This window comes from Colobus angolensis, unplaced genomic scaffold (genome assembly GCF_000951035.1).
Source record: "Colobus angolensis palliatus isolate OR3802 unplaced genomic scaffold, Cang.pa_1.0 Scaffold52, whole genome shotgun sequence".
NCBI lineage: Eukaryota > Metazoa > Chordata > Mammalia > Primates > Cercopithecidae > Colobus > Colobus angolensis.
In genome coordinates, this window is record NW_012118710.1 from 10,318,563 (window position 1) to 10,345,845 (window position 27,283).

General features: G+C 40.2%; 1 protein-coding gene across 11 annotated transcripts in view; it reads right to left on the bottom strand.

The window, feature by feature from the left end:
* Window positions 1-12,736: 12,736 nt before the first annotated feature.
* The window catches only part of NRG1 (neuregulin 1), a 1,122,805-nt gene continuing 1,108,258 nt past the window's right edge, over window positions 12,737-27,283 (bottom strand). For 5 of the 11 annotated variants that reach the window (XM_011960740.1, XM_011960739.1, XM_011960738.1 and 2 more), the window contains 5 exons: window positions 23,343-23,445; window positions 21,373-21,499; window positions 18,450-18,580; window positions 17,481-17,687; window positions 13,423-14,149 (listed from right to left, as the gene is read on the bottom strand). In XM_011960740.1, the coding sequence (XP_011816130.1) occupies window positions 13,495-14,149; window positions 17,481-17,687; window positions 18,450-18,580; window positions 21,373-21,499; window positions 23,343-23,445 (1,223 nt within the window). In that variant the 3' untranslated portion in view covers window positions 13,423-13,494. Of the gene's footprint in view, window positions 14,150-14,537; window positions 14,680-17,480; window positions 17,688-18,449; window positions 18,581-21,372; window positions 21,500-23,342; window positions 23,446-27,283 lie in introns of all 11 variants that reach the window. The other 6 variants (XM_011960743.1, XM_011960742.1, XM_011960744.1 and 3 more) reach the window with 3 other exon arrangements.

Genomic DNA, 27,283 nt, shown 5'->3' on the forward strand with positions numbered 1-27,283 from the left:
GATACAAAAGTCTTTAGACTCACTAGCAGGAATGGTTTTTGATAATAGACAGCCTCTGGATTACCTCCTAGCTGAATGAGGAGGAGACTGTGCTGTCATCAACAAAATCTGTTGCACCTACGTGAATGTGTTTGGAGAAGTGGAGACTGATGTCCAAGACATTTTCAAACAAGCCAGATGGTTACACCCACTTTCCCAAAGTAACCAAGAGTGGATCAAACCTGTTACTGATTGGTTTCCAAAAATCACTTGGCATCTTCCATTCCTTGTCATCCTTTTAATATTTGGTCCCTACCTTTTTAATCTTTTACTAAGTTTGTATCTTCCAGAATACAGAGATTCCACCTACAGGTGATTATGCCATCCTAATACCAGCCTACAACAGTAACTTCCATTTACATGGGAACTCTTGATGGAATTTAGTTTCTCCCTATCTGCCACCCTTGAACAAGTTTTTCATGACCCTTCATTCCTTTCGTGACAGAGAACAAGAAAGGGAAAAATGCAACCTATCCCTTCAATGCTCCCCTTTCAGCAGGAGGTAGCCAGACAGACTCGATGCCCCTCTTCACTATGGTGTTTTCCCTTTCTTGAGACCCCAGTAGGCAGCAGGTAGACACGAGGCATGGGGGAATATAAAGGGTCAAAGATTTGACCAAAATATTTGTCAGAGGGAAAATGAGGCGAGCAAAATCACCTGGTGACCATTGAACACGCCCCGGAGACAAAAACTCCTTGTCTGAGGAATTTAAAGGGGAGCAAAGACCACCTGGTGACTATCAAACAGACCATCTGGAGGCAAAACTCCTTATCTAGAAAAATAAGAGTAATTAAACTTCTTAGTATCTAAAGTTGGCATCTGGTTCCAGGCCTCTTTCAATTTTGATGAGTATAATAATTAAAATTTCTCTGCATCTCTGGAATGCCATGCCAAAACTCATTTCACAAACCTAAGCTCACACCTTAAGGTCCATAAATGCTCCCAAGGAAAAATCCACCGTGGTATGCTCAGTCCTCTCACTGAGGTGCTCCGCTGCACCCTTTTGTAGTGTTCTTCCTTTCTAATAAACTTTCCTTTTTCAATCCTATACTGTTGTTGGTAAATTCTTTCTACCAACCCACGAGTCAACCACTTCCTACTGCTGGGGCTATGACACCTTGCCAGGCACATACCACTATCAGCATTTTCGCCAAAACCATTCTACAAGTCTCTAGGAAGTTCTAAGCTTTCCCCACATGTCTTCTTCTGAGTCCTCCAAACTGTTTCAACCTCTGCCCATTACCCTGTTCTGAAGTTGCTTACACCTTTTCAAGTATCTTTATAGCAGTACCCCACTCTCTGCAGTACCAATTCACTGCATTAATTCATTCTCACACTGGGCTAAAGAACTACTGGAGACTGGGTAATTTATAAAGGAAAGAGGTCTAATTGACTCACCATTCCACGTGGCTGGGGAAGATGTCAGGGAACATAAAAGCACGGTAGAAGGGGAAGTAAACACAACCTACTCCACAAGGTGGGAGGACAGTGGAGTGAGGAGTGAAGGGAGGAGAGCCCCTTATAAAACCATCAGATTTCATGAGCATTCACTCACTACTATGAGAACAGCCTGAGGGAAACTGCCCCCGCCCCCATAATCCAATTTCTTCCCTTCAGGTCTCTACCTCAACACCTGGGAATTATAATTCAAGATGAGATTTAGGTGGTAACGCAAAGCTTAACACTATCAACCTGGTTATCAACCTGCTGCACTTTAGGTTTGGGGAAGTTAGGAGGTCATGAGCAATAGGCTATCTGCTATCCCAGGTGTGGGCACCTTCAGGCATCACTGAATAGGCAGCCTAGGAGACTAACTCTGTGTCTGACAAGCACAGATTGGCAGGGGTTGCAGGTATGATCAACTCCATGCCAGGCACATGCCGTTTCCCTGAAAGTTTCAAAAAGCTCTGTAGGTACTTCCTATCCAATTATCTTTAAAGTTGAAAGTTGCATAAAATTCCATTGATAGGCAGGTAGCAAACTGGGCTTGTATATTGGACAGGAAAGCTTAAAAAAACCACATGGCTATATTCTTTTAATCTTCGGGTAACTAAATTTGGAGTTAGCCTTAGAATCACTGGGTAAACCAATAAACAAAAAACCTTACTTTTAAGTTGACAATTTGACAGATTTTTTCAATCAATAAAGAAGACTACATTTGCAGACTAGAAATCTATTGGGAAAAGAAGTTTTCTGTGGTAATATTAGGTGTCCTTCCTTTCCCTTGCAAATAGTTATACTGTGCCTACCTAAGAAGCGGAATTACCTAGAATATCCCTGAACACTTAGTCTTGCAAATCAGCATTCTATCCAGAATAACAAATACATCTTTCACTGATTTATACAGCATGTTCATTTCATATGTTTTACTCAACCTACACATTTGGAAAACTTGTGGGCTTGTTCTATGCAAAGATATCTTTGTACCTCTTCAAAGGACTGAGCACTTAGGTGGGGTTTAATGCTATGGTCAACAAGGAAATCTTCTTTATAAGGCTGACCTAAATGTGGTCCATATATACCATGGAATACTACACAGCTCTTTAAAAAAGAACAAAATCATGTCCTTTGAAGCAACACAGATGGAGCTGGAGGCCATTATCCTAAGGGCATTAACACAGGAACAGAAAGCCAAATACTGCATGTTTTCACTTATAAGTGGGAACTAAACATTGGGTACTCAAGGACATAAAGATGGGAACAATAGGCCCTGGGGACTACTAGGGGGTGAAAGGGTTGAAAAACTATCTGTTGGGTATTATGTCCACTACCTAGGGATGGGATCATTTGTAGCCCAAACCTCAGCATCACACAATATACCCATGTAAACAAACCTGCACACGTACCCTCTAAATCTAAAATAAAAGTTGAGAAAAAAAAAAACTGATCTAGTGAAGGATGCTCAATTAAAGGGCTTTATTTTCGAGACTTTGAGAAGATGTGGGAGGGAAGGAGGAAAAATAGAAATGAAGGGTTAATTTTAAGCTTGCGTTCTTGGGTGGAGAGGGAGCCAAGACAAGCGTAAAGGTACATTTAGTACTCACGCATTAAACTTTGAAGTCTTCATTCCTTGAACTCTGACCTATGGTGTTTTTGACCATGACTTAGCAAGCTTGGACCTACTCCTGTGTTTCTGATTTTGTTGTAACAATTTACAGGTTACGCTTTTCTTGGTTTTTGCTTCAAAGGCGACTATGATCACCGAGATTCCTCATGTGCTTTCCAACCTATGTAAATACCTTGAGTCTCTCGCTGCCAGGGATATATTCTCTAGATGTCCAGCATTTACCATATTCCAGGCACTGTCTTAGGCACTGGGCATACACAGATAAGACAGTGTCTTTGTCTGTCCTCAATGAATGGATGGGCTGCTGAGGGAGGAGTTGCAGTTAACTACAAGTTCTGAGACAGATGGAAAATGCTGTGTTGGAGAGTATATGGCATGCTATGAGATAGCAATTGAGGAACACTCAAGGTCTGGAAACTTGGAAGTAGTCATGGAAGGATTCCCAGAGAAGGAAACTCTCTTTATCCAGAGAGAGGGTGAAAGAAGTTTGTCAGGAGGATGAATGGAGAAGGGAGCTCCAGTAAAATAGAACAAGGGCAGGGATACGTAGCAAGCACAATATTGCGCTTCCTGAGATATGCAGGTGACTGAATGTTGTATGTGGGATGATTCTAGGATCAAGCATTAAATAACATTGAACAAAACCATAGAAATAACTGCCCTATCAACTCCCTGTCAATCCTGGCTAACTCGGAATAAATATTTCTGTGCTTCCCAAAAATATTTTCTATCTCTCTAATACTTTCTGAACTCCCTTTGTGTCAAACACAGAACAGGCTTACTGCTCAGAACTTTGAGCAGGCAACAGTATCTGGTTAGAACTTAATAACTTTGTTTCGTTTTTATTATATTTATTTTTACAGTTTTATTTTTATTATGGCAACTGATAGTAGTTTTCCATTCACAGCATTGATACAAAGTTTTAGTTGAAATTACTTTATTGTAGTTAAAAATGTAGTCAATTAAAAATAAACAGTATGCAAAAACTAATACAGGTGGTACATGAATATGTCAATAACCATAAAGTTCATATGCCAAGGACTAGCGTTTCATAAACACTGGTGTGGTGTATTTGGGAACTAGAAAACAGTAAGATCAGAATGAAGAATGAAGGCTGGAGACAAGTTATGATTGATGGAAGCCAGACTGTGAAGGGCCTCCTATGTCAGGTGGGGAGCCATGGAGGGGCCATAACCAGGAGATTGACACAATAAGGTCTGCAAGTTAGACAGAGTCTTCTAGTATGATGTGAAGGATGGTCCAGGGGAGTGAAAGGAAGAAGATGAGTCAGGAGGCATATGGAACCCAGTGACAGATGATGATAAGAGCATAAACAAGAGCCGAAGTAGTGAGGTTGTGAAGGAAGGGGTGAACTTGTTTGACCTATCAGTGGTACAATCACCACTGTCACCAATTAGATGTGCAGGGAGAAATCTAGAATATTGCTCAGGTCTGGCTTGATCAGTGGGTGGCACGTGGCTCCACTAACCAGATGAGGAGATGTTTCCCTTTAGTTGCTCCTTTGCTTGATAACTGACATGATTTTGACCCTGAGTGAAACCCTTCATCTCATTGACCCTGCATTAATAGCTCAACAGGGAGGATTCAAGTTCCTTCCCTTCACAGTCCTGGCTAGAGATCTAACACCTCAGGCAAACAGAGCAGAATCCAAAACGTGTGGTGGATTAGCATATTTTCGTGTTGTGAAAGAGAAATTTTTGGTCGAGCAAATCATAGAAAAGATGAAACACCATGGGACTCTGCCTTAGAACTTTCTAAAGGGCCACCACTAATCAAAGAGGACTTTCCAGTTCAATACAATTTCTCTAAATTCTAACCCCAATAATTTCTGACTGAATTTCTGTTCACAGTAAGTTGTGTGGTCTTAGGACTTCAGAGCCTTTGAAATCAGAGGTATCAGTGAAGGGAAGAGCTGGGAAGACAAGGGTTTTAAAATAAGGAGGTACTAAAGGAGGCCTTGTTTTGCAGAAAAATAAAAGTAAAGGGAGGATGGAGTCTTTGTAAGGGAGACTCTTGAGTGAGGGCAGAATCATCTCATTATTGGAAGATACCTGGTTACAAGGGGTTGGGGAGCTTGGAGTAGGTGACTGTCATGCACAGCATTTTCTCTCTTCCTTATTCTCAATGGTGAAGAGAACTTGGGATCCAAGATAAAATTGTGTTGTTAACTGAGGAGCTGCAAAAGTACAAATCAAGGAAGCCCCTTCCTCTGAAGAAGATGAAAAGTTTACTTTAGCCTCAACTGGGAGAAACTAGAAGTCCTCTACTGTTGAAGCATCTCACTTCAAGACAAGGGTTCCTCCAGTAAGGCAAAAAAGAATCATCATCTAGGGACTAGAAGACAAGTATTAGCTCAACTCATGATAATAATTAGAAATGTGCAAAGTTTACATCTAGGATATTATTTCTTTAATATCAAAAATAATAAAATGTCCTCATGAATTATTTTTATGATGAGCTAAAGTTTTTTATTTAAATGAAGAATAAGGAATGGAAAGTTATATTCAACTCTCCTGCCATTGACAAAGCCTATATTACAAGCCTGATGATTGATATCAGAGACTAAGTCACCCCCACCTTGGATGTAGTATGAAGTTTTAAGGGATTGAATCCAAATAGGCTACATCCATAAATTATTAATTGCTTCATACCCAGGATGAGAAAAAAATCCTGTTTTATGCATGGAGTAAAGAGTGAAGAGGAAGTGGGAGCTATGTGGTTTCTCACATTTAGAATTTAATCTGAAACCAGACTCCTCTAATTCGGTCACTCTGCAGACTTTTGGTGGGATTTTATATATATATATATATATATATTTTTAGACAGAGTTTCACTCTTGTCACTCAGGCTGGAGTGCAAATGGCACCATCTCGACTCACTGCAACCTCTGCCTCCCAAGTTCAAGTGATTCTCCTGCCTCAGCCTCCTGAGTAGCTGGGATTACAGGTGTTAGCCACCATGCCTGGATAATTTTTGTAATTTTAGTAGAGAACGAGGTTTCACCATGTTGGTCAGGCCAGTCTCCAACTCCTGACCTCAGGTGATTTGCCTGCCCTGGCCTCCCAAAGTGCTGGGATTACAGGCATGAGCCACCGCACCAGGCATATATATATTTTTAAAGAAATGGAATATGTCTAAACATCCTGGGTAGAAACTAAGACAAACACATATACTGTCAATCTAGGATCATTTTTGTTCATTCTTCTAGATGTTTGCAATGATGTTTGGAGGTAGTATTATTACAGCTCTACAGAGTCATGGTTTAGTAAATTTCTGTTAAATTATATTAATAATAAAACACTAATGTAATAAGCTACCTAAAATGAGATGGTATGGCTGCATAAGAAGCAAGCTGAACTTACACAGCATCAAAAAAAACAAACACATAAAGTCATGGGTGGTGGCTCATGCCTGTAATTCCAACACTGGGAGGCCGAGGCAGGAGGATCACTTGAGGCCAGGAATTGAAGACCAGCCTGGGCAATGTAGCAAGACCTTGTCCCTATCAAAAAAAAAAATTGCTAGGCATGGTGGAGCACACCTGTAGTCCCAGCTACTCGAGAGGCTGAGGTGGGAGGATCACTTGAGCTTAGGAGTTGGAGGTTGCAGTGAGCTATAATTGCACCATTGCCCTCCAGTCTGGGTGACAGATCAAGACCCTGTCTCAGAAAACAAAAACATAACCCAAACCTAAAGAACTTATTAAGGCTACAAAGTTAAATGTTGTTTGGTGATATGTTTCTCAACATACAATTGTTATGAAAAAGGATTTGCTCACCGGCACTATGTTGGAGAAATGATAACATAAAGTTTATTTGATCCATTTGTGCAATATAGACCAGGTCATTTGGAACTGAGAAAGCTAGATTCCAAAACTTAAGGACCTGGAGGGGAAGGAGCATATAGAAGGTGGCATTTGAACAGTCTCTATGTGTTAGACACTTTCAAGCTTCCTCACAGTATTCAGGTTTAATGCTGATCACATCACAGTTTTGTAAATCAGGAAAGAAACTTGGGGGAGGAAGCTGTCCACAGTCAGTAAGTTTCTAAGCGGTGGGGAGAGTGCTTTGACCACAAACTTCCTCCTCTTTTCACTTTAGGATGCTACCTACATGTCGACACTGTGAATTCATTCTTACTGCTACACTTCATTTCCTTAGAAAGCTAAGTTTAGGGAAAGGTACATCGAATCACTAAGCCAAGCAAATTGGCTTCTGGAATCACTCTAAACTAAAGCTAGAAGGACTCACATTCTTCTAAAAAGAAACTTAGCTGTAGATGTAACATACTGTACACACAAAGGTTGAAAACTAAAACCTGTTTCTGCTTGAGGCAGGAAAAGGGGAAGAACGCAATAGAAAGAAACTGAATTTGCAGTCAGAAAACCTGGGTACAAGTGTCAGTTCTGCAGCTCTCTTAGATGTGTAACTCCAAGAAATATTTTAACCTTCCTGAGCCTAAATTTTCCTCATCACTTACCATACCATGTAAAGAGAACAACAGAGAGATAAAGGATGTTTTAAGCCATAAAAATATCATAAAATGTGATTTTTATTTAATAGTTCATTTCTCTCTATATTAGCAAATCTATACATAAGCCATTAAAGATGTTTAAATCTACAGAGGTAATTCTTTAGCGTTTTCCGCATCCTGTGGGGTGGGCAGAGATGTCTTTTCTTCTTTCCAATTCTGTTCCAATAAGTTCGTTTGAAGGGAAAGGGTTAGAAAGAGATCCTGGGTGAAACTATTTTCCCATTCTCTGTCTCTTCTTTAAAAATTACTGATTTCCTTCTCCTGGTCTGTTTTTAAAAAGCTCAGGTAGATCACAATAGATTTCCCACAGGTAACAAAACTCTTTTCCTATTTCCCTGGTGGACAAAGTTTTGAAGCACATTAAAGTTCAAAATCAATAACTACCCAGAGAAGACCAACAATTGTAGCATCAGGAGGTCAACAGGAGCCTGAAGATACTTGCAGGGGAGGGGGCATGGCCACCCTGCTCAACAACAACCTTAAAGGTTGGGAATATTGCAGCTTCCTGCAGCAACAAGACAGTTTTGTCTTTCATAAACTGAAAGTATTGGTATTTCCTGCCAAATTAATCTTCTGGAGTAATAGTTCCTATTCATTTATTTTATTAAATCAGTTTCAAAGAGGACAAGCCAGACATAGAGTGCAAAGTGATTCATATAAACTCATCGAAACTTTCCACTCCTTCCAGCATCTTGAGTCTCTAGATTTCACACCTGCCTTACTTAACCCCAAATTGTGAACATCAAGTCATTTTGTCATTCATCATTAGGACAGAAAAGAAATCTAGTGATTGGGAAGACTCAGGTTAGAAAGACTCAGGTTTGCTTGTTTCCAGAGCCAACCTGGGTTTGAAAATCAAGAGATAACATGGTTTCAGCCAAGAAGGAAAGAATTATAGTAGTTATCCAGACATTCAATCTGGCTGCACGTGAGCCTTCACTCTTTCCAAACCACCTCACCTCCTTCACACACGTGCTTCTACCTCAAATACTATATCCCAAACAATTTTAACCAAAATCACTACAATAACTGCTTATCATGTTCAATTTGGGTACAAAGCCTCAGCAAAAACTAGGAATAACGTCTCAATCTTGAAGTTTTAAATAATCTGTGTGGCTGGTTAGCGAAATGACTATAGAGCAAGTGAAAGAGTGTGGTGGCTTTCGGAGAGTGTTTGGAATTTTTGTCTCTCTATGTGTTTGTATGTGCATGAAAACTAAAGTTGTTGAAAATGTGAAGATTTCAAGCATTTTTGAAAATTTATTAATATAAATAGGAAAAACTAGCTCAGTTAAAAGTTACAATTTAAATTTCCTGGACATACAGAGTGTTTGGAAATGCTCCTCAAGGAGCCGTAACTAGGTAATAGGAATTGGGTACATAGATGGAGGTGGACGTTGGTGGGAAGTCTCAGGTTACCCGCAAACTCCAAAGGAGGCCACTGTTTACCCCAAAGGATGCTGACCTCTATTCCATATACTTCAGAAGCTCTTAACCTACCTGGAATAATGAGTGAAATGTTTGAAATATGTGAAAAGTACCATGCAAATATCTATTTGTTAAAATATGGCTTTTGTTTAGGTTAATTGCAATAAGAAAAGTAATACCCTCATTTCTATGACTCAGTCGTAGAATATGAGAATTTTCTCATGCAAAGGCTCCTCCCTGAGCAGTTAGATAGACATGAGTTTGATTTGTTTTATTGACAGAATAAGGGGAATGAACCCAACTTGGCCTTCTCTTCTTTTAAAATTGAGAATCTATAAATTGTGGGCCCAATGGAAAGTCAATTAACTGATGCTATAGGGAAGCTTAGCGTGGCCAGGTCTCAACCGGCTGCCTTTTAGGCCACTATGGGCCATTGGACTATTTGAACCACGAAAGCATTTTTCGTTGCTTTTCGTGATTGAACGGCACATTGTCATTTTCTTTAGTCTGAAGGAGTTTCTTAATGTCACTACAAAACATAGCAACAGCCGGGATCCAGGCAGTCATGCTCTAGAATATTCTCTCTCTGCTATTGTGTATGGAGGAAAAAGGAAGCATAGTACTGTCTGGTTGTGTGGCCTCTTCAATGAGGAAGAAAGTGATAAACAGCATTGTGGGGAGGAGATGATTCGAGAATAGGTGGTGTGGCAATGGACAGACAAGAAGCAACGGATAGACAAGGTGATCATGGGGTCCATGGAACACAATCCTGAATTAGCACAACTATGGGAATGAGATGAAAGTTGCTGGTCTAACAGACTGAAGCTGTAGTCTGCTGAGCAACACTCCCAGGTCTCCACAGAGTAGCATTTTTATTGCAGTATGTCTTTCATGGAAAATGGACAAAACTTTAAATAAATCACAATTACTTATTGCTTAGTATTTTGAATAATAAATTCTTTAGTTTATCAGTACCTCACGGCCTTCAATGTGCATTCTTCAGATAGTTTCAGTTACATATACATTCTTTCTCCTGAACAATAAATTATTCTTAAAAAAAAGAAAAGGAAAAGATACATAATTTTAAAGCAAAGAAAAACAAAAGAACATATATTTTTGACATTTATCTTAAACTTATATGGAAACAACTCTATATGTTAGATGCTTAAATATAAATAATAAAGGACATTATGTTATTTACAATGTTACACAGTAAGTTGAGAGAGTAAAAACTGACATTAACTCATAAAAACAGTAAATGATATAAGAAAACATCCAAGTAATATACAATATGTATTTACAAAAGAATATATAATAGAACTTGTGATATGTGGCCATTTCCTTCTGCCTACATTTCTCTTCAGTGTTTCATAGGTCTTTGCAGATAGAAATCTTTGGCTGGTGGAATGCAGCCAGTACTATTAATACAAGATAAGACCAGGCCTTCCTTATTTTCACCAATGTGAGCCATGCGCCCTTTAACCCCAGGCCATAAAAAGGAATAGTTACTGAGCAAGTTACCCTGGATAAACTCCACCTCTATCAAGACAGTCACACTGAAACAAGGAAGAGATAGCAGGTTTGGGACACATTCACCCACACAGAGGACCGTTTTGTAGAAACTAGAATGCTGTCCAGGCACTCTTGGGGGCAAAAGTCATACTAGGCAGGAAGGGAAAGGAAGACAGAAAGTGAATCTTAGGTAAAACAAAAGGATTTTTGCATGTATTTGCATGCATTATGCTCCACTGCATACACCTCAGTGGGATACAATTTTCGACCCAGGAAACAAAGTTGCCGTTAAACTCCTGGGCAATCTCTACCACCTTAAAACCCAAGATAGCTTTTCATATGCTTGGGAACATAGGGTCACACTCCGATCGCCACTTCACTGCCTGAATTTATTAACAGAGGTGGTCGAGAGTGACGTGACAAGCATCACAGAGATACCCTTCTGAACACAAATCAAGTGGCCATGGCAGGTGGTGCTGAGCAGTCAGTTGGTCTTTCTTATCAAGGGTGCAAAGGACGTCCCAACTATAATAATAGGCCACCTCTGTGAGTGATCAGAGTCAAGTTGGAAATACAATTTCCTCGTCTTCAATTTTCATATATATTTGCAATTTGAAAATGCATAGCAATTCTCATTGTAAGAAATATGTTGCCCATGGTTCTCAATAGAAACTTCTATTTATTTTTAAAACTCTACCACAATGGGACATCTGAGTTCCCCAATGCCCAGAGAATTTTAAACAGAATTTTTAGGGTTTTAAATTCATGGTAGGAATTTCTTTATTGAAATAGCTAAGGATGAGTCAAGGCCTTCAAAGGCAATGTTAAAATAATTTAGAGAACTTCATTGGACTGACTGTCTTCTTCCCCATGCTGTGAGCTTACTCATTTCTGCAAAATTGGAAAATCAGTGCAACTTGCAAAGGCTCCTCAGTGTAGGTTAAAAAGCAAATGAGGATACCACTGAGCACAGACAAAGTGGCATGTGAACAGTGATGGAAAATTTGAGATACTAAATAGTAACAGTAACTTCAAGAATCCGCAGACAGGCATCTGTGTGGATTGTAGGAGCCTGTGGGAGCGTAACATGACTCATGCCCAGCCTGCATTTTTCTGCTGAGACCTACTTCCATGTCATTTCTTCTTTTTAATTGTTAACATCAAGATTTGGTGAAGAAATATATTTAGTTCACCCGCAAAAAAGAAGCAATTACTCTCACTGACTCCATGAACCCCCCGATAACCTGTTTCTCATTTGTCCCATGGCTCCTAAGAGGCCACGTGAAACCTAAGTAAAGCTCCAGCCCTGATTTAACAGGTATCAGACAGGCCATGAAATGGGTTCTGTGTTTCAAATAATTTTTTTTCTTCCATTTTCCTTTATTAGCAGTTATTTCAAGTGTTAATATTTATAGGCCTTCCTTTGGATTTACCATCACAAGAGAACATGCAATGCTTAGGCCAGTCTTAGTCCTACTTTATGACAGTAAAGCAAACATTAAAGGAGGTGGGGGACATGGGTGAGAGAGCCTGTAAATGGAGAGGTCAGGACACAGGTGGGGGTCACTTCCACAAGTAAAGGTGCAATCTTTCCAACAGGATCGACATTTCCTGATGAATCATTACTTGTGATCCCAAATCACATACACATCGGCCATTCCTGATAAAAATGTTCAGGCACAGTTATGACCTGATCAAGGCAACATGGAAAAATAAAAGAAAAAGAGGGGGAGAAAGGAGTGGTCATCCACATTTTAAAATTTCAGCCGAGTCACCAAGCTTCTTTCCACCTATACAGTCACTCCTTCTGAACACTTTACAATGGAAATACTTCCCTATGATGACAAGTCACCGCTATTACAGCAGGCACGTTTGACTCTGGAAGTATTTCAGACAAAATGCTGCATGTGCTGTCTGGGCTGGGCTTTTTGTGCCATAATATGCCTCTATTTGAGCCAAGAAGACACAACCAATCACTAGCTTCAAAATCAGTGAAAACTACAAGTCAGAAATGATTGCACCTTTATCAGCCATGGTTTGATCGTCAACTAGATAAGCTGCTGGATCATTCCCCCGAGAGAAAGTGACATTGAATCCTCTCATAAGGTGTTAGATTAACCCTGATAGCAAGCCAGAATCCATTTTCTAAGCTATCCCTAAAACTGTTGCTTTTTATCAAGAGAAAAAAAAAATTCAAATAAAGTAAATGAGAGCTCCTTGTAGTAAGAGCAAGCTGTCTTCTGATTAATAATATAGTTTTTTTTTAATCACAGTATTACTTTCTTCCTAATATTTAACATTACTTAATGCGGTTTCTTGCTGTATTTAATAGTAGCATGCTGTTGGATCTACTATTATCTCAGAGCCCAATGAGGCAAACCTTTGGCTGGCAGAGTAGACACAACTCATTTCATATTCTGAAAGCAAAGAAAACTTCATACACAAGAGAGGCGTATCTGGATGGATGTGCCATTACAAGACATACTGATCGGGTGCTACTACAAGCAAACAGAGGGACAGTTGCAAGTCTTGCAAATCATACATCCAGTCAACATCATAATGCAATGCACAAGAAGCCAGCAAAAACTGAATCTATGAGAGGTTTTGCTGAAATACTGTGGAAAAGCAATCACTGTAACTGTACAAAACTTGCTCTCGACATAACATAACATAAAGGCACCATTGATATCTTTCTCGTTTTGAAATACTGTAAAAAATTGCTACATATGGCACATAACACATTTTTACATACATATATTTAATTTATAAAAGTTTTTTTTCCTGTTTTCTATTTGCAGAACTGCTAAAATAAAATAAATTGTTTAATTTAAGGTGGAATACTTTATTATATAAAATAAAGTTTTACAGGTGAATCTATGTGTTTATTTAGGTTTTATACAGCAATAGGGTCTTGGTTAGCAATTACACTAGACAGCCTGGCCTGGATTTCTTCCTGTGTCGAGAAGCGGCCTGCTAGGTTAGTCCTGCTGTCAGCCAGGCGGAAGGCAGGTGTTGCCTCAAGACTGGCTGCCAGGGGGTTCTGTATGCCCAGGAAAGGTGTATCTTCACCTACTCTTTCATCTTCTGTTTCGCTCTCTGAGTTACTGCTCTGGGAGCTTGTATTGCTGTCCACTTCCAATCTGTTAGCAATGTGGCCATTGGGCTTGGTTCTTTTGGCCCGCCGGCTATTGGCGAGTTTCTTAACAGGCTCTTGGGCTGGCTCGTACTCCTGGGTCGTTTCATACTCCTCATCCTCCACTATCCTCAAGGGGCTAGGGGGGAGGCTGTTACTGTCATGCGCGGGGTTGTGATGGAAGGAGCTGAACTGCTGAGGGTGATGGTCAAACTTCTTCTCCCGCAGCCTTGGTGGTGTCACGAGAAGTAGAGGTCTCTCTTCTTCCACGAAGGGGCTGACCGCCATGGAAGGCATGGACACCGTCATGCTGGACACGGGTGGAGACATTTCCGAAGGGGGTGATTTGGGGGAGCTTGGCGTGTGGAAATCTACAGGTGACATACGAGCCGGGGTGGTCATGGCTGACACATACCTGTGTGAGCACAGAATACCCTGCATAAGTGTGGTGCAATAAGAGGCACATAGCAGGGAAGGTAAGGGGACAGAGTTCACAATAGTATATCATCAGAGAACAGAGAATTTCTATTCATTGTAGACTGCTCAATTATTTATGCTAGGACATTCCACACCCTTGGAATCGAAAATTAGGTAGCCAAGAGTTTCCTCACAGGAGTGCATGCAAAGATCAGCTAAATTGCCTAGCTCATCAAAGCTTTTGGGATTTTCAGTCTCATCACAATTATAAATAAAGGCATATGAGCCAAGATAAGAAGGCATTAGGTCCTGGAAACCTCTCAGCTTATATAAGGACCAAAGCTCAGGGATTCGGAAGGGAAAGAAGTATTACTTAAATACTATACCTTCCTAAAGGCCAAGGGGTCTTAGAGAATGAAGCCCAAATGGGGAATGGAAGAAGATCTAAGATGAGTTGCTGATAGCTGGATCTGCATGCATTTGGATCTGTGTGCCTTGTTTCTCCTTAGCTCAGCTATAAGGTTATGTCTTATGAAAAAAAAAGAGCATAGTAACTTAGATTTATTCCTGACAACAGTGTCATACATTTGTGTGCTTTTCATATTTTCCATGAAATGCAACTAGTTAACATTCAATTTGGAACTATCCATCCCAGTGTCCAACAAACACAGTCAAAGGTAAGCCTGAGAGAGCCTAATGTTGGCTTCACAGTCACCACAATGAGGTTATGTCCAATCTTTGGTCTATCTCTCTTCCAAAACCCACAACTGTATCAGTCTTTGGTTAATCTCTTTCATGATGCCTCAAAGGTTGGCTGTACCATGTTACCTTCTATCATGTGATGTCTGATAATGCTCAGTGACTCTTGCCATCAGGCCACCAAGCACACTGTTTTCACCATATCATGCTTTCTTCCCGCAATATAAGAAGTCCTGACTTTTGGCACTGAGGAAGACGTGGCTTATTCAGAGTCACATTTCTCAGCTTTTGATAAAAAATCCTACAACACACAACACTAAATGACTCTTTTCTTCACACTGGCATTCACAGAGTCTAATTTGACATGACCTGAGATGACACGGAGTGCCATCATCTGAACTCTCGCTAACAGGAACAGAAAACCCATGAACCTCGCTGCTTCTCCATGATTCGCAGTGATACAGGTATGAGAGCTAACTGCCTCTAAACTGGGAACGTGCCCGAGAAATTGAAATATGTGGGCCTTGAGTCTTCAGACTTTTGGCTTTGGGGGTACTTAAATTAAGCTCTCTGAGAAATGCTAATTCAAATTCAACCAACATATTAAAGTGATTTATCTTTTCTCTCCACAATCTCTAGGTTCAGGAATATTTTGTAGTCCTAGGTATTATCTGGAAGCCAAGCACAGCAGGGAGATGTCAACATTTAAAGATAAATATTACTTGTAGTGATGAAGAATGATTTCATCTCTAACTTCCTTTTCATGTTTCAAAAACAGACTGAAATAGAATGGATAGACTTCCTTAATACATAAAAAAAAAATTAAATGAATTTAAGATTAAAGTTTTAAAACAGTTTAAACCCTGCCTACTTTTTCATAGATTAGTTGCAGGGAAACCTCTGATTTCATAAATTCCATAACATTCTAAAATATAATTTTTAGGGAAAGGCCCTTGAAGAAGTAACCAATAGGCCTGCAAGCCCAGAATGTGTTACTTTTTATGGGATTTGTTTTTGTTGTTGTTTTAATTTTTTGAGACGGAGTCTTGCTCTGTTGCCTAGGCTGGAGTACAGTGGCACCATCTCAGCTCACTGCAGCCTCTGCCTCCTGGGTTCAAGCAATTCTCCTGCCTCAGCCTCCCAAGTAGCTGGGACTACAGTTGGGTGAGCACTGCCACGCCCAGCTAATTTTTGTATTTTTAGTAGAGACGGGGTTTCACCATATTGGCCAGGATGATCTTGATCTCCTGACCTCGTGATCCACCCACCTCAGCCTCCCAAAGTGCTGGGATTACAGGCGTGAACCATCACGCCCAGCCTGTCATTTTTTTATTGTCAGTACTCCCCAGTCCATATGTGGAAAGAGTCTATCAAAGTCATCTCTACCCATGGAACTACCACATAAGTATGGATTTGACATTATGTAAACCTTTTAGTAAATGGTCAAAGATTAGACTAAGATGACAATAAAATAAAATTCAGCGGACTTGCAAACAAACAGGTAATAGCTTACCTCTGATTTCATAAATCCCATAAAGTTCTAAAATATCATTTTGAAGGAAAGGCCCTTGCAAAAGTAAGCAAGAGGCCTGCAAGCCCAGAATGTGTTACTTTTTATGGGAAGTACTTCCCAATCCCAGAGTGGAAAGACTGTATCAAAGTCATTTCCACACATGTAACTACCACATAAGCACGGATTTGACATTATGTAAACCTTTTAGTAAATGGTCAAAGATTAGCCTGAGATGACAATAAAATAAAGTAAAACCCAGAGGACTTGCAAACAAATAGGAAGAGGTAACAGCTTACTGATGGGCTAGAAATACTGGTCATCTTCCAGCTCAGGTGAAAATGGAGAAAGAGAATCTATGAATTCAATATTACTCTTTAGTATCTTTTTGTTTACTTTCTTCCATTCTTCATCTTCCCTTTGCTATAACTCCCCCAACCCAACCCAATCTCCCCAAAGGAAAGCCAAAACATTCTGAAATAAAGGGCCATCTTGAAGGCAGTATCTGCTTTGAAAACCACCTGTGAAGACTGCCAGACGCAGCATCCAAGAGATTTATTTATTCAACCCTTCTTGGAATTTCATAAAAGAGATACTATAGGGTGCAAGGCAAGCAGTTGCCACCCATGACATTCAGCAATGACATAGCCCTTGATTTGACTTAACTGAGGCTGGAAGGTAAGACAGGGTTAGCAGATAAGAACACGAGGCCAGCTCGACCACCGAATCAGAGTTTGGATAACTGGCAAATTGGAATTATAGAAGGGTCCTTATCAAGCATTGATGCCATCTCTCTAATGTTACAACTGAGGACACTGAGACCCCAAGTGGGTCTAAGCCCATGGCCAGAGCTGGAAACTCCATGTGCTGCACCTTCTGCATCAAAGTATCCCAGCTCTTTAAGAGTCTGTTGCCTGTCAGTCACTGGGACGAGGAGAGAAGCTCAGAAGAAATACGTTCCGTCAAACAAAGAGATGACTTCATCAACTAGGAGCACTCCTAGAACAGGTAACTGCTGCCCCTTATTCTGATTAGAGTAGATTTCCTGAGGTGAGACCGCAGGTGCTCACGGGGATTCTCTGACTGTCTCCTCTGCAGTAGCTTTGCCCTTCGGTTTTACCTTTCACTATGAGGAGAGTCTCGGTAGGAATCAGGGGTTTCTCTGGCATGCCTGAGGAAGCTGTTACATTCACGAGGGCCTCCTGTGCCATTAAGACGTCCTCTTGGGCCCCCAGTTGGGCTGCTGTGCCTACTGTTTTCTACGGACGACATCATGATTACAGAGTGGCTTTCGGAAAGGATGCTTTCAGTATGTCCGTTGCTCCAGCTGCGGAGGAAATGAGAGAGGCAATGAGATATTTCATTCAAAAATTATATGCAAAAAATGGAAATGAAAGGAATGGATTCTGACAAATGTTTCAAACTACTGATGCATCCGGAGCTCACTGCAACATCGCTTGTCTCCGAATAGAGTAGCCACAAAGATCATTTGCTATAGAGAGGATCTTGATTCAGACTGGCTTTGTAAGTATACAGTACATTCACTTGATCACTCACTCAATAAATATTTATCGAATGCCACTCCTTACTGTATAATTATAGTGTCTCTGTTCTTGAGTGGCTTAGATTAAAGAAACATTTCCTTGTATGAGCTACATTTGGAGATCTAGCATTGGTCTTGGTAGAGTAAGTGCACTCAGGTGGGGATCGCCAGGGCATTTGAGAATTTAGGGTTCCGCTATTTAACCAATTCTCATGTGCATTTCCCAGGGCAATCAATTATTGAAAGAAGCTGACTTCTAAGTATTACGCAGAGACAAAAACAGACTTGTCCTAGTGTAGCAATTCGGTGAGTAGCAGGGCATGAGTAAAGACAATCTTAGGAATGGGAAACAATGGCCCTGTGGAGTTACCTAATTGAGGTTTAAATTTATGCAGGAATTAAGGGCAAAGCCAGTTGATTTTCAAAATCTGTTGCTGCCCAAAGATCATCCATTTCACTGCGTCCTTTCTTAGGCAGTGGTATCAAAAGGCAATGTGCAACAATTCATTCTGAGAGAAAAGCCATGGAATTTTTAAATTCTCATACCTGTGGCTAGGAGTCTGGGTGACAGTAGTGGAATGATGGGCTGTGGAAGTATAGTGACTGGTGGAAAACGATGTCTCTGCTTCTCTCTCAACAATATGCTCACTGGAGATGACGTTTTTAGATACATATTGCTGGATAAACAAAGAGACACAACTTTAAGATTCATGTAGATTCATGTCAGTCAAGGTACTAATATTGTCATGTAAATAAAAACACTAACACTGTCACAAACACACAAATCTATTTTTGTACAGATGCTTTGTAATAAATTCCATTTCCTCAACAGCCAGATGGAAAATCCTGTCCTGGCTACTGTGGCTTTTAGATTAGATGAATAGAGTTAAACAAACAAACAAACAAACAAAAAAACCTCTCTGGATGTGCATCCAATGTATGGCCCATCATCCCAACTACATTTTATCAGCAAAAGTCCTATTTCCTCTATTTTATTTTAAATTAATAACATGACTAGAATTCCATACAAATATCCATCCAATATTCATTTGTTTCATGGTTATTGCAAGTTGAAGAAGGCTAAATGCTATCTGAGTGAAATAGAAGCAGACAGGTGGTTTGTGTAATTTCAAATTTCAAAGTACTAGAAAAAAATATTTAAAACTTCTATATTTTGGGCCTACCTTTCTCCTTCCATTTCCTAGTGCCCATGTTGTCCTACTAATGTCATTGAAATGTTTAACTTGTTCTCAGTGGTCGGGCTAACAGGGCTACTGAAAATTGGAGGGACTTAACAATTGTTGTCAGTGCATACATCTTGACAAAGCACATAATATATGGAGGACATTTCTATTTAATGCAGGTGGATTCTACTTTCTCTTCTTTCTTTCTTTCTTTTTTCTTCTTTTTCTTTTTTTTTTTTTTTTTTTTGTGAGATGGAGTCTTGCTCTGTTGCCCAGGCTAGAGTGCAGTGGTGCAATCTCAGCTCACTGCAACCTCCACCTCCCGGGTTCTAGCGATTCTCCTCCCTCAGCCTCCCGAGTAGCTGGGATTACAGGCATGTGCCACCATGCCCAGCTAATTGTTGTATTTGCAGCAGAGGTGGGGTTTCACCATGTTGGTCAGGCTGGTCTCAAACTCCTGACCTCAGGTGATCCGCCTACCTCCGCCTCCCAAAGTGCTGGGATTACAGGCGTGAACCACCGCGCCTAGTCAGAGTCTATTTTCATCAGTAAACCACAGTATTTTTTACTGTTTCTATTAGGGAGGGAGGCCCGTTTTGAAGTTGTGTTTTAATTGTTGTTGGTATTTATACCAAATTGAGTTAAGTAATAGGAAAACCAATAGAAAGGCATACTTTTTGATGAAACAAGGCACTTTATAATCTGATGGTCTATGGGCTCTAAAAATATTCATGGAGATCCAAAAATACACAGCTTGAATTATGCTTGAAACTCTAGCTGGTTCTCTTAGTGGAAAGGCTATTCCATGTGGATCTTCCTGGGAAATACAGCTAGCTTGATTTGAGGAAAGGATACACAATGACCTACTTCTAGTCCCTGCACCATTTCACTATTGCTTCTTGGGAGGCAACATAAGCTCAGTGCATCTAATGAAAATAATACTTAACAATTATTGAACATTCACTAAATGCCACAAGGCTAAGTGTTTATGCAAATTACCTTATTTAAGGCTCACAAGGAGTCTCTGAAGTAGGTATTATTTTTAGGTCTGTTTTTATATTGAAGAAATAAGGTTGAGAAAGGTTAAAGACCAAAGATACACAATGTGAGCAGTAAATGTAATCCAGGCAGTCATTCTACCGTTTATATAACATGCATAGTGACAGATTGTAGTTCCTTTTGTAGTGAATATCATTATCACGTGTGTAGAACATTGAGATGAACACTGTTAGGGTGTGAAAAAGCAACAGAGTATGTTAGCCTATAAGCACCTTGCTCCAACAAAGTCTCGAAGGTGTTTGCTACAAGACTTGCTGATAGTTTAGTAACCACCAACTCTGTAGTTGGGTCTATGATACATCTGTTCCATTCAAAATGTGCCTTTTTCTATAGGACAGAAAAGGTACTACAATAAAATCTTCAAGCTTTGTGTATTAAAAAAACCATACATCATAGCAATAATTTGAAAACAAGAAGGCTGCTGCTGGAATAGAAAGAGCAATACTCCAAAAGCCAAGAGATAGTGCAGCTCTGGCCCTTATCTGTAAATAAAAGAGAGATTTGAAAGATAATACCTTCAAACTCTCCAGAACCTAATATTCTATGATCTAGTTGTATTTAAAAAATTGAATGCTGAGTGTTTGGTACAGTATGAACAAAATATTTTAATGATGATGGATACATTTCATCTGGAGGGCTTAACATCATTTAGAAAGGGCCAGGGAAGAAGATGGCATGACACTCTTCTCCTTATGCTACTGAGAAGCGTGTTTGATAAGTCACTGGACCTTTCCATGCCCTAAAGGAAATCAGAATCCTTTGGAAATCATCATCAGTAAATCATCAGGTACTGTGAATTGCCCTAAGAAGATAACTCTAAAGCTCTTTGCTCGGTTATCTGTACTAATCAGTTACAGACTGGAGTAGCCTCATATATTCCAAGTTATATATGAAAAAATTCCTTTTGATTATTGTACTATTCATTTTGCTTTCTACTCACTCTCTCCACGCAAGCCCCAGCTATGGCCTCCTTGCAGAACAAACCCAACACTATTATTCCAATTCCTTAATGAACACTTTATAAGAGGAAATGTGCTGATTTTACAGTAACCAAATCCACTTTAAAAAATGTTCCCATTATTTTCTCCTGGCAAAAACCTGGATTCCTGGAAGCCATGGTGATTAATGGCAGCAGCTAAAAGCTTAAGAGCTTTCGAAAATAAACTTCAAGGCGTCTGAACAGAGGAGAGAGGCTCAGTTTTTTCCACTGGCCAGAGTCAACGTACATTCACCAGCTGGACATTCTCGGGTGGTGGGTTAGGATGGTGAGGCCCATTGGCAATGTTCATCATATTGTTTCGTTCAGACCGAAGGCTCTGCCGAAGACGGTCATGAAGCTTTTTCCGCTGTTTCCTAGACATAAGAAAGGGAGCATTTATTTTTTTTCGATTATTTACATTTCATAGTAGAGCCAAATCTTTATTCTACCGACAGCTATGAGTAGCTCAAGGCAGCAGATTGTTGATGAGGAAGAGGGAAGGGAGTGTGTCCACTCTATCCCAGAATAAGTGAATCCACACACCCTTACCAAATAGATTTTAAAATCCACATGGGATTCTTTTGGTAATTTAGCTGTTTTACCGAGAGACAAGAAAAAAAGAGGATAACACAAATAAGTTGATAATTGACTAAAATCCCAACTTTCCTAATCAATCCATCTTTGCCTAAGTCTTACAAATGGACACTTACTTGTCTTAGATAATAATTTGTGCTGGGCTGGGCGCAGTGGTTCATGCCCATAAGCCTAGCACTTTGAGAGGCAGAGGCAGGAGAATCACTTGAATCCAAGAGTTTGAGACTAGCCTGGGCAACACGGAGAAGCCCTGTCTCTACATAAAATACAAAAATTAGCTAGGCTGGTGGCGTGCACCTGTGGTCCCACCTACCCGAGAGGCTGAGGCATGAGCATCACTTGAACCAGGAAAAAAAAAATGTACATTTATAAGAGTGACTTCATTGATAGCTTTTCCTGGGGACTCTGAAGAAAATGAACTGAGTTTTGAATATACACAGTTAGCATGTTTGTGAGTGTATGCTATGTATATGAGTGAGAATGTGGACATATTTTGCTAATGGATTTTGGCACACTTGTAACATGTTCCTACTCTGGTAACGCTTTTTGTGTAATTAGGCAGCAAATATTGAGATGGAATCTAATGAGACTCACCAGGTCGATTCCAGGAAGGCTTATCTCTATCACTTAATTCTGGCAACACACTAAATCATGGGATACTGAGAACATACAATCCATGCTTTGGATTTTGTGGTATAAAAGCATATTATTTTTCTTCCTCAGTGTAACATTCAGATTATGAAAATATTCCCATGGATGGTTTGGCAAGAGAGTATCATGCAGTAACATTTTTTTAAAAACCTTGTTAATTTAACATTATATTAGGCCTGAAATGTAAGTTATATGTAGGAGAGAAAAGTGAAGAGAATTCATGTCACATAGCAATTGAATTTGTTAACATGGACCAAACTTCAAGGCCAAACATAGGGAACCCAAATCTATTCTCATGTTTTCTCTTTTACGTTTTCAAAGAACGTTTTGCTTGATTTTCCTCCCCTGAGATTCCTTTTTTACATCTCATGCTGTGAGAGCATTCATACTGGCAACCTAATTAGATAGAATTTAAAAATAATCACTATAACTCAGAAAACTGCATTTCAGATACCACAAAAGGTTTCCTTTATCTTGTAAATTTTAGTGTAAATTGGACTTGTTCTCAGTAGTCCTTTGAACTGAAGGTACTACTGCACCCTAAATGCAGTCGGTCTCTAATCCATAAAAGTTTTTCTAGGTGCATATTAGTTTCTTTTGGGGATAACTTGACTATACTAAAGCCCTCAAATGGACTTTTGTTACCCTCCCTCTCCTTTTAGAATGAGGTACCTTCACTCCGTCCCACCCATACACATAACTTCCATACAAGCCTGTCCCTCCAGCCCTTTATCCACTCAGGGGCTGTGGTCATTGGACAGAAATATTTACAGCACTTTTACATGAATAGAATATTCTGTGTTTAGGAGACATCCTCTAAATGGATTATTCAGAGGAAATAATCCTCCCCGCCCCTCCTTTTTTTTTTTTATCCCCAAGACTAGGCTGTGGAGCTCAGATTCTGCAAAGCCCTGGCCATCTAAGCTGTCTCTGCATAAGGGAGAGAGAAAGGCATGGAGGAGGAAGGTTTACTTGGTTTTGCAGTAGGCCACCACACACATGATGCCAACCACAAGGAGGGCGATGCAGATGCCAGTTATGGTCAGCACTCTCTTCTGGTACAGCTCCTCTGCCTCTGGAAAGGGATGAGAGCAGATGTCATCACAGGTCACTTCCACTTGCCAGGACTGACTACAACCAAACAGTGGGCATGCTGCATGACATTGTCCATGTTCACAAGAAAATAAATACATGACAATTCCTTATGTTTACACACATAGCTAATGTACAACATGCTCTGCACTATGCTTTGAACATAAATAACAAAGCCAGCTGGGGCCATTTACAATACAAATATTATACTCAAAAATTACTTCTAATTATAAGCTGTAAATATATATATAGTTGATAGTAAATTGGAAATCATAAACATTAATTAGAAAATAACTATTTGGTTAAAACTGTAGCTTTTTTTGTGTGAAGTCTCTTGCAAAATAAAATATAAAAAGCTCTTGCAAAGACAACAGGAATCAACATCAATTAAAGGAGCTGGGATTGGCATTACTGGGGCCTCCCCTTCCTCCTTCCTCCCTTTGTTATCCCCCAGCTCCTGGCCTTTTTGTATTTCCCAGCTATTTTATATCATCACTTTATATCCAGTGGTCTTTACAAAGAGTCATTTCTAACTTAAATATATTAAATTCAAAGACATTTGCAAACATGAACTTGGCTTGTAGTTACTTAGTAAATTGAGTCAGGCTCTCTGTGATTTAACAGTAAAATGTGAACACAAGCAGCAATACAATATGAGGTATCAGGGCACTGTATCAAAGAAAATCCCACGTGATGGGTAGGACAGTTATGGGCCCAAGTGGAGACTTGTCCTTTGGAAGACAATTCTAATTACTCCACCAATTGGACTTAGGAACAAATTTATTTGTCCAAAGAGGTCACCAGTACAAATGATGTATGATTTGGAATAGAGTTCACATTCATACATTGGCCAACTTGGCAAATGAACTAATGTAGGTTATGCTAAGGAAGTGTGATGCTTAGAACTTTGAACTAAAGATACTACTGCACTCAAAATGCAATCAGTCTCTAATTCATAGAATTTTTCCTATTTTCGAATTAGTTTCTTTGGGGGATAAGTTGATTAGACTAAGGTAGGTCAGGTTCTTAACAAGATTTGCTGGTTTAATAGGGACCCTGATCCCTTAGGACCTGAGCTTCCAGTGAGTCTAATTACATCTATTGGAAGATCTTCACAAGTTCACTCAGAAAGAGAACTCGACAGCAGTGTAAGCTGTTCACTTGCCATTATAATCAATAAGTTGGTCAAGAACTGGGGAGTCCTGTCTAAACAGAGCTGACTTATCTGGACATCAACAAGGGACCCACAAAGCATATTTCCATATTACATCTGCAGTGGCACAACTACACCTTTAACTACACCTTTTTCTCTTTTGAGAGAGGGCAGCTTGCAAGAAGTTTTCTTGAAATGAAAAAGTGAATTTTAATTTCTAGGATACAGTGGACCTTATCATGAAACGAAACATTTCCTACAAGCCGAGCCCATGATAATCAAATTCCAGTGAACAGGTCAAGAACATTGTCAAATCAAATTAATATAGCACTGATTATTAACAGGAGGAGAAGGAGAAGAGAAGTCAGTGGGTAAAGGACTAGAATGCTGCATAGATTATACAAAAACAAATCAAAAGGGTTGGAGGTGGAAAGGAAAAACAAACCAAGAGGACAGACAGACTGACAGAATGACAGAGAGACCGAGGAAGGGAAAACAAGGTTAAAAGTTAAGGAGCCATCTGAAGTCCCTGGCACAGCATGCCTGATACTAAGGGAGGAAAAATAAAGAAAGAAAAGAAAACCAGAGGGAGGAAATGCTTGGGTGGGAAGAAAAGGTAGATGCAAAGTTGGAAGGGTCATTCCATACAGCATAACTCCTAATCTAAGCTAGCAGTCATGTGGAAGCCACAATTAGAAAGCGAAGCGGCTGGTGCATTGCGGTGAAACAATGTACTGGGAAATATTGCGTTGGTGTCACAGATTGTTTTGTGTGTGCAGCAAAAGTTAGATGAGGACAAGGAACGTGAGTGCTTATATGTTAATTGCGTGTGTCTGCTGCCTCCCCTCCCCCAGAGTCACAGGACAGGGAATTAATTTCTATGGGGTATCTGGTTGATGCTGCTGCTGTAGCCTCGCTTCCTGATCTTGGTATCTTGATCAGGTTTTAGGATACATGTCTAAGAAGCAGAGCTGCCACCCCACTGGTCCTTCTTCCTGGGACCCAGGACGTAGGGCACAGTTCCTTGGGCTGTGAGGAGTTGGTGAAGAAGTAGGAGTGTAGGTATTATTGCCAAGAGATGAACGCCCTGTATGACCGTCCTCTTTTCCTTACTCTACTGTTTTCTTCTTTGGAGATGGGCAAACCTGTGGTCGTTCTTTTCCACTGACATCTTAACATCCTATCTTTAGAAAGAAGCTGGGAAACTGCTTCTGCAAACTTCAAAAACGGGGACATGGACAGGGCTAAATGGGAAAAAGGCATCATGCTTACTCTCAGGGATTCTTGGGACAAGTTGTCTTTTGGTTGTTAATTACAGAAGAATAGATTGAGCTGCGTTTGGAAACATATGGTGCATGATGATGGGTGCATTCTTTCTATGCTGTGTAGGCAGACACACATTTTCCAGTAAAATGATCATTTCATGGAAATAAAGAGGTAGCTCAGTAAAGGCCAAAGGGTAATGTAACAGCACTAAAACGAACTGATTCAAGCCAAGGTCCATAGAATACAGACGTGGGATTAAAATCCTGTATTGACATCAGCATTGACCAGATGCACTACAACTCTCATCCACATTGCTATTTGAATTTTTCACGGTTTGGCTCAATCAGGTGATCCCACACTATGAATGTGATCAAGGAAAAATACTTGGTGAAAAATAATATAAACAATAGATTCTTTAACCTGTTTTTCCCCATATTAATTTTTTTCTTATGTGTCAGGTCAACTGGGGAAGAGCAAATTAGAGACAGACAGGGCTGAAAACAAGAGTCCATCATTCCGATCGGTGGGTCTGTCTCTCAGTGAGCAGAAATGCCCCAGAGTCTTCATGGTTTGGCTGGACTAACATGTTTCCAGATCAAGCACATTTTTTAGTCTGATCTGGCCTGGCCAAGAAACAGAGCCCTTACCTTTCTGAGTTGTACTTGACCTTTAAGGTCTGATTTTCCTGAAGGATGTGATGTTCTGGTTTAGTACACCAGCCAGCCTGGAACTATGAGCCTCTGGAAACTGTACCTTTGAGAAGCATGAGGATAGCAGCACCCTATGTCTTTCGTAACCCATAGAAGATCTTACTGAGGGGGAAGTTATGTATCTGAACTATCCTTCGCTTTACTGTTGGGGACAGAAACAATACCTTCTATAGTCTGACCCTCCAGCTATAAAATGAGAAATATGCTGTTAAGGATAGAAGGATATGGGGTAATGGTAGAATTTTTTCCCTCCCTGCAGGATAGGCCAATAATCCTGCAGAAATGGGACAATTTTTTTCCCCCGAGGGAAGAAACTCCAATAGATAGCTCCCCTAAGTACACAATGTGCTCCCTAGTAATACAGGTGCTCCCCTTTGTGTTTCTCCCTCTTGGGAAACGTTCTGCAATGCACAAAGGCCCATTCACATGCACCTGGGGGCTTCTCATCAAATTGATAGTTTACTCCTGAATTTTTTTTTTGGAAGAAATGGGCAACCCATTGAGTAATCCCTGTAGCTGCTAGAGCTTGCAACTGCCTCATTTCCCACAAAGTCTGGAAACTACATTATGTGCAGCCTGTGATGTTATCATCCAAAAGAAGGCAGTGGCTGTAGCATGCCCCTGCTGCATGATGTCCCTGAAGCCAGCTGGATGGGGACCAGATATTCTGTGAATCAGGACATTGTGTCACT